Source organism: Eucalyptus grandis, chromosome 10 (assembly GCF_016545825.1).
Source record: "Eucalyptus grandis isolate ANBG69807.140 chromosome 10, ASM1654582v1, whole genome shotgun sequence".
NCBI lineage: Eukaryota > Viridiplantae > Streptophyta > Magnoliopsida > Myrtales > Myrtaceae > Eucalyptus > Eucalyptus grandis.
This window is the reverse complement of record NC_052621.1, coordinates 25,789,004-25,797,752: the sequence shown is the minus strand read 5'-3', so window position 1 is coordinate 25,797,752 and position 8,749 is coordinate 25,789,004. Positions and strand designations below refer to the sequence as shown.

Genomic DNA, 8,749 nt, shown 5'->3' with positions numbered 1-8,749 from the left:
TATTCTCACATGAGATTAAACAAAGCCAGACATGAAAGGAAAAAAAAATTCTGGTGTCCTAGGGGAGGTGTTTCCTCCACGTCTCATGGTGTGACAACTGTTTTTTTGTTAGCCCGTCTCCCTTCAATGAAGTAATCAATTTGTTTACCATTTTTTTATGTTACTGCACGAGAAAAACAAATTAATAAGAGGATTTCTTCTTGTTTTCCATAACATTTCGCTTACGACCCAGTATTGAATATAAGACCAATCATTTGATGAGTTCATCCAGGACCGAGGCTCTGGTTGTAGTCCCATGAGAGAAATGGAGGAACGAGGGCAGAGAAGCAATCGTAGATTGGTGCTAGTCGCCTGCCCCTATCAAGGACACATAACCCCGATGCTCAATTTGGCGTCCCTCCTACATTCCAAGGGCTTCTCCATTGTAATAGCTCACACTCAATTCAATCATCCCCATCCATCTGGTTTCCCCAATTTTACCTTTGCACCTATTCCCAATTGCTTACCGAAGGATTTCCTCTCCTCCGGGGATGCTGCAGCTATTTTCGCGAGTCTCAACACCAACTGTGAAGGACCTCTCCGCCAACTATTGTCAGATATGATGGCACAGGATGAAGCAACCGAGAGTAAAATCTCTTGCGTGATTTATGATACGCTGATGTACTGTGCAGACGCTGCAGCTCATTATATGAAACTTCCTAGCATGGCTTTGCGCACTAGTAGTATCGGCACTCAGCTGATTTTCTCCGAATTGCCTTGGCTCCGAAGGGAAGGTTATTTTCCCCCAAAAGGTATGTTCAATCCTCATATAGACATAATAAACCATCAGATATCAGTATGCGCAATAAACTTCTAGTTACCTCTGTGATGTAGTTTGGCAGTAATTTCACTAGAAATCAAGAGTAACAAGCATGCGGCATCAATTGGATGTTAAGAATGCACTTTCTATGGTGGAACTCCGATGAACTGGAAGGGCTTCTCATTTGATTGTGTTTGTATCACAGAGAAATGCGACAGCAAAATTTAGGGTCTCTTCAAAATTTGAAGACATTGTTTAGCCAAGCTAAATAGAGACTCAACTAATCATTAGTCCATGATGACACATTTTGAGTTTGGCTCGTAATTTTCTTTTTCTTCAACTCACTAAGTAGTACTTTAACAGGGTATCTTTGTGTTTTCGTAAAAAGCACTTGCTGCAAAAACAAGGAAAGCATACTAGGTCTTCACGGCGACTCGTTTTCCAGAAGACGAACCACTCAGTAGACATTAGCCCAGCTGTCAAAACCACCTATTACCTCTTCGTTTAATCAGAGTAGACGGCACGTAAGTGAAGTCAACGGCACCACACATGCTGAAACTGCTTGTGAAAGATCATATTCTCGCCTTTATGTAGAGCAATCCGACTGGGAAGGAAGAAAGAATGTCCACTAAATACAAAATAGAATAAAAGGACCATCTCTTTTTTAACTTGCTGGAATATTCAAATTTCGGACTAGTTTTTATGTTTTCATCAGACTATGAAATCATAGAAACAATACATGCTAAGCAGCAGTATTTTTTACTTTACAGATCATTCGTCGAAAGATCCAGTTCCAGGCGCTTATCCCTTGAGATGCAAGGACCTGCCTCTTTTTAATGGCGATCCAGAACCAATGATGCGAGTAATAGCTATGATGCTCGATATCAAGACATCTTCAGCCATTCTTTGGAACACAGTGGACTGCCTGGAGAAACAGTTATCAGACCAAGTCCAGAAAAAATGCCATGTGCCATTTTTCTCACTAGGCCCATTGCACAAAGTTGCTCCAGCTTCACCAACCAGCATATTGGAAGAAGAAACCGATTGCCTGTTGTGGCTTGATAAGCAAGCTAATAATTCAGTCATATATGTGAGCTTAGGAAGCTTGGCTTCAATGGATGAAAGAGAGTTTGCAGAGACAGCTTGGGGGCTGGCGAACAGCGGCCAGCCATTTTTGTGGGCAGTCCGACTGGCTCGGTCGAGGGCTCGGAATGGATCGAGCTGTTGCCGAAGGATTCAAAGAAGCCATAGGAGATACTGGCCGTGTTGTGAGATGGGCTCCACAGAAGGATGTTTTAGCACACCGTGCCGTGGGAGGCTTTTGGACCCATTGTGGATGGAATTCAACCTTGGAAAGCATTTCCGAAGGAGTCCCGATGATATGCCGACCGTGCTTCATGGACCAGAATGTGAACGCAAGGTACTTGTGCCACGTTTGGAGGGTGGGATTGGAGTTGGAGGGTGATCTAGACCAGAAAGAGATAGAGCAAGCTGTGAGGAGGCTAATGGCTGGTGAGGAAGGGAAAGAGATGAGGCTGAGAGCCGCGGCTTTCAAAGACCAAATCGAGTTGAGCATAAAAAAAAGTGGTTCTTCGCACACTGCAATAGAGGAACTAGTGAATTTGATCATTTCTCTCTAATCTGATGATTGTCACGAGGAAATAAAAGGCTAATTATTGTTATGAAATATATGAATGAATATTTATTATATTCATATTATTTAACGTATTTATTATAGTACATTTGTATCTGACATTCTAAGTACATCTTCTTATACAATAAATGTTCATCTTCATATCCAATATATGTTTTATTTAATACATTGATATTAATTGTGACATCTTAGTTTTCAGGTTCTGTTTTTAATTGAATAAGTTGGGCTTTTCATCGATACGCCTTTATTTCTTTTCCTCGAACTGATCACTCACAAGATAGCTAGTCTATCAGGTAAAGCCGTTAAGGAATCTAAACGCAATAGACTTGAGAATTCGACTAGAAATCGACTGATCGACCGTGCTAATCTACAAGGGTTATTACAGCACAATTAAAAACCGATGAAAGAACGGAGATAGGTCGACTCGATTGAGTCATGTGATTGAGTATGGGTGATTCCATATAATTACAAAATTATTGTCGATTGACACTAGACCGATTTTTCTATTGTTTTGGTACCCTGTGTTAGTATTTGAAATCTCGAGATTTTCATGACAATCGAGAGTCGTCAATGTGTCGAAGATGTATAATGTGGCTCGAAAATAATCGACCACGGGTTAATTGTACTAAAAATTGCTAAAAGCTACCCGGTAGATTATGTCACACTAAAATCGTGCCCGGTTGAAATTAACCGCGAATTTAAACCTGATTTTAGAAATTGAAAGTTTTGTTATGTCACGATTTATTTTAAGACTAGAAGATTCTTCTGCAAGCCGAGATTTTTGGCAAAATTTTAAAATAAGGCCGTTTTTTACCGGGAAAATCAAAGGGCCATTTTTGGTGGCATTTTTGGGATTGAAGTAGGAAAAATTGATGAGGAAAAATATTGATTTGGATGATGGCACCTGGGATAGATTTATGGACATCAAATTGAGCTCAATTGGAGGGGAATTGATTCAATTTGAGGGGATTGGGTCCAAAATTCGTAGGCCATGGGGGAGACAACATTTTGGACCTCTTGGGAAAGCTTCTAGGGGAATTTTGGTGTTGCAAATTTGGCTGAGGATAGGGCTGAAGTGGTGGGGGCAAGCAATGATCAAATAAGAGGATATTTTGGCCATTGGGACCCTCAAAGCTGCAGTTGGCTCCTTCTTCCTCAGTAGCATCACTTTCCCCATTGTTGAGGCTTGAGAGAGCTTAGAAAACCAGAGGAACACAAAGCATCCCTTTCCCCTAGCCCGTCGACCATTGTAGAAGCCACTAGAGTCGCCACTTGCTCCGCCCGAGCCCATCGTGCGTTGTCCCACTTGCTCGCACGTTTGCGCGCCCGTCCGCTTGCACCTAAGCAACCTCACCATCCCTTGAGCCTCCTTGGTTGCCGTCGAAGCCTCACCATTGCCAGTTGTTGCCCGCAGCAGCCTCTGCCTCTCCTTTCGAGCCGTTCCAGCTAGCTAGCAGCCCCTTCGACCAGACCTTGCAGCCAAGATCGAAGCGAGAAGTTTCGAAGAAGGCCGAGACTTCTAGGCTCGTTTCGGGCCCACTCGGTCCTCCGTTAGTGTCGCTGTGAGCTTGGTTGTCGTCTGTCTCTGCGTCGCCGACGTCGTGGACTCATCGGATCACTAAACCGATAAGTTTACTTACTAAACTATGCTTGATGAGTTAATGATGCTTAGGAGGTGATTAGTTTAGGCTAAGTATGGTTTAGGTGGTTAGTTAGCATGGATTAGTGATTTAATTATTTAATTGTGTATGTTAGGTGGTTAAAATAGCATAATTAAGGACTAGATAAATTATACTATTTATCTAGATAGGTTCGAAAATTTTCCTGGCCTATTCAGGCGGTTTAAAAGCATTTCTGGCCTAAGTTGGTATTTTTGGTAATTAATTGTATTTATTTAATTATTTATTATTTTATGAAAATTATATCAAGATAGCTGGTAATTGGAATTTCGTGCTAATTACAATGGTGTGTTTAGTTTCTACAACTGAATGCTATTTTGTGGAAATTATAATTTTGGGTATTTATTCCAAAATTGTGAAATTTTGGTATTTTGTTCAGAAAATACCGGGCATCGCTTTAACCTCTTTTTTTTTTGTCATCCTCTAATCCTATTCTAACACTCACTTTCAAACTTTTGTTCTACCTCCTTGCAGGGCGTGGGAGTCGAAACCCATTCTTGAAATGAAATCGTCTCCACCCCAATCTCCCTTGAGAAGGTGGAGATTTGAACCCCCCACCTCCCATTTCCAAGTTGGAAGGGTGGCCACTGAGGCGAACCCCTAGTGGTTGGTGTCAGTTTTAACGTTGAAAATGTGTTTATGCACTATTTTAAATAGTGAGATTTTCAAAAAGTAAGATATTGCATTTTCGGTTCAAATTAACCATATATCCACACATGATTATTTTTATCGGGTATTTTTAATTCGATGAAAATAGGCCAAGTAATTTTAATTGAGAAATTGGTGTGCAAAGCACCACGTCCTTGGTTAGAATTGATTGATCGTGTGTCAGCTTGTGTGAGCAATTTGTACGTTAGCTTATGCGAGCATTATTATACGTTTGCTTGTGAGAATATTGAATCATCAACTTGTGTGAGCAATATCGTATGTCAGCTTGTAAGAGCATTAAATCGTCAGCTTGTGTGAACAATGGTCGTCAGCTTGTGTGAGCATTGATATGTCAGCTTGTGAGAGCAATAATATATATCAGATTGTATGAGCTATAATATAGATCAGCTTGTGTGAGCAACCATCTATATTAGCTTGTGCGAGCATAAACATACCTCAGCTTATGTGAGCAGTGATCGAATTGATCGAATTGATAGATGGTATTGATCATATCGATTGTATTGAATTGTTTGGTTAAGATTATGAACTGTACTGACATGCAGGAGGGAACTGAGATAAGATAAGTCTTCTGACTTGTGTGTATAGCTGCCTTTAAGCGTATTTCATTCCTAGTCGGAATTTTGGGGGTGAACTTGCTAAGATATTGTTTCACCCCATTGTGGGCTCAACCTTTTCAGGTCCTTAGATGACGGTTTCTTTGGAATGTTTTGGTCGGCCTATAAGAGTTACCAAGCGGAGTTTTGACTACCATGCCCCAGGGGGTCAATGGGTCTATGAACTCATGGTGACATCGTTTGGGTCGATGAGAGCCTACCTCAGAGGGTACCTCATCAGTTCAGAGCGTGGTTTCGCTATGGTTTCAATGGATTCCGTGTGAGTCCCCTCTAGGATTTTGAAATTCTCTCTATAATAGTCGATGCCACTCTAGGTGAGAGTGCAGCTAACCCTCCTGGTGATGCTATAGAGGACCCAACGCCCCTGGAGCTTGTAGAGACCAAAGGATCGGCGAATGTGTCCGGTTAGCTAGTCATAGAATAGCTTCGTTTTGAGAGACGGTCTTTTGTAGACTTTTGACTTTAGTCTAATGTTGTATATAAACCGGGGTGTTCATAAAAGTATTTTGGTTGTAAATATGTTTCTTGTTTTTCTATCCTACGTTGGTTATTGTCATGGGTAATTGTTTTGCTTTCCCATGTGTAATAAAATAAATGGGTTGGCAACGCGTCCTAAGACGTTGCAAATTTATCGATCACTGAGGGATGGGTACGCGCTCGAGGATCAAGGTGTAACATTAATGATAAGTGCATCATTGTTTTCTTATAAATAGGAGCTTAGTTTTTGTCATAAACATAGGGTGATAAAGTGAAAATAAAAATTTATGCTCTGACTTTCTCTACAATATTTAGTGTGTGGCTTTCTCTACTATCTTTAGTGTTTACTTGCTTTCTCTACTTAATCTCTCTATTCTTTGTATTATATATCTACAACGTAATATTTTACAACACATTATCAACACGAAGATCTACCGACCGAGTAAGTAATTTTTGTAAGGTAAGTGTTCTCTTTATTTTCATTAATCAACTTATACTTCATCTTCTCCTATCAATTTTTCATTTTTATTTTTCTTGGCCCAAAGCCAATTTCAAATCTAAAATCATCATTCTGCTCCTGAAGTGGCGGTGGATATTTGGAAATCTTTCTAATTAATTTAATGATTTATTTTTTAAAAGCCCAAATTCCACATCCCGAAAGTGAGTAGAAATAATTATCTATCTTGGTGCATTGACATGAAAATACACCTCCATGGGTAAGGTCTTACTAGCGCAATTACAGAATATGGAACCTCAAATGCAAAAGATAAAACTAATGCACTAATTTTTATTCACTGTAATTTGCATAAGAGCTTGTAGACTAAATATTTATCTATTCAAGACCCTTAGACCTTGTGGAGGAGGTTGAAGGTCTAAGATTGAATGATAGGTATGATCATATGAAGATTGTTATCATTCCTCAAGCACAATATGATTGGCGAAATCTCATACTGCAATATTTTAAATCAGTGTCTGACTATAACTCTGCTTTATTTTATATTGTTTCTCAGCTTAAGTTATGCAGTATCAAGCTCATTGATGCGGAACTATTAGAGAAAACTTTCTTCACCTTCCATACTTCGAATATTATATTGCAATAGCATCAGTTTGTCACATACTCTGAATTAATTTATGTGTTCCTCACTACTGAGCAAACTAATGAATTGCTACAAAAAAATTATGATCTTAGACCTACTGGCTCAAAAGTATTGCCTGAAGCACATGCTAACTTTGAGAAAAATACTGGCCATTTTAAAGGTTATAAGCACAGGCAAAAATTTAATCCTTGAAGGGATGGCAAAAAATAATGGCCCTAGAAAATCTAACTTTGGCCCGAATCATAACAAAGAAAAGAAATCAAAGAATGTGACTAATGAAAATATTTGCTATTGCTATGGCATGACTGAACATTGGTCACGTACTTGTTGTACGCCAAAGTATTTTGTTGATTTATACCATACATCTTAAAAAAAATATGAGCAAGCGTAATGAATCTCGTGCCATTAAAATCAATTCTATTGCCATAACCATCGTTGAGGCCAATAATATCTCTCTTGGTGGCACTCATCTTGCTCCTGAAGTAACAAATGCATCATTGGATGTCTCTGATTTCTTTGATGAGCTTTGATTACTTTGATGAGGCATTCTTCGAATTTTATGATTATAATAATTTCTTTTTGAAATTTTATTTGACTATATAACTAATAAGTAAATTTTATGATACTTGATACCTGAAATTGTCAACATAAATGCAAATGGAAAATACCGAGAAAAATGAAGATGTTTATTTGCTTAATAGTACATCAGCACATACTATATTTCGTAGTATACACTTTTTCTCAAGTATGACATTGCATGAGGCACATATCCATACAATATTACGCCATATTCTGATCATTGATAGTTTTAGGAATGCGATAATTATTTTGCCAAATGGCACCATCCTACATATTGAGGATGCGTTCCTAAACAGTAGATTAAAAATGAATCTGCTCAGCTTCAAAGATGTATGTCATAATGGGTACCATATTGAAACTATTTATGAGCAAGATAAGGTATATATTGGCATTACCTCTTATAAGATGGGTCTAAAGACCATCCATGAGAAGTTAGAAGTTCTTCTATGGGTTTGTATTGTGTCATGATTGCTTATTATCTATGCGCAAAGTCACCTTTGCACGTTTACTTGTGCAAATTATAAAGCTCTGGGCACAATTCCCTGATTATTTAATTAAAAGCATGAGGATGAATAATGCTGATGAATTTACATCAAAGAGTTTTGATACCTACTATGCTTCACTCGGAATCGAGGTTGAACACCCGGTCGCGTATGTTCATACTAAAAATGGTTTTGCAGAATCTTTGATTAAACATATCTAAATTATTACTCGTACTATATTATTGAGAATGAGTCTCAACAATATAGCATGGGGTCATGTTGTTTTGTATTCGGCAGCCTTAATAAGATTGCGCTCCACTGCTAGTCTTTTACAATCTCCTCTTCAAATGGCTTTTAGTTATAAATCAGATATTTCATATTTACATACATTTGGTTGTGCAGTACAAGTACTTGTAGCACCACCAAAAAGAACGAAAATGGGTCCGCAAGGTCGTTTGGACATTTATGTTGGGTTTAATTCACCATACATCATTAGGTTTTTAGAACCAACTACTAGTGATCTTTTTACTGTCAGATTCGCAGATTGTCATTTTGATGAGATTATGTTTTCATCAATTGGGATATCTACAACTTTCATAACTGCAAAACAAAAACTAGTTAAGGTTTTCTCCTAGAATGAGAAAAAATTCTCTTAATTAGACATAAGGACTCTAAAGTGCAAAAACGAGGTGCAGCATA

General features: G+C 38.6%; 1 protein-coding gene across 1 annotated transcript; it reads left to right on the top strand.

Annotated features, from left to right (window-relative positions):
• Window positions 1-304: 304 nt before the first annotated feature.
• On the top strand, window positions 305-2,264 carry LOC104422439 (UDP-glucose iridoid glucosyltransferase). Its single transcript, XM_010034761.3, has 2 exons — window positions 305-791; window positions 1,570-2,264. Exons 1-2 carry the CDS (start codon window positions 305-307, stop codon window positions 2,262-2,264), a joined length of 1,182 nt encoding a protein of 393 aa, XP_010033063.3.
• Window positions 2,265-8,749: the final 6,485 nt, after the last annotated feature.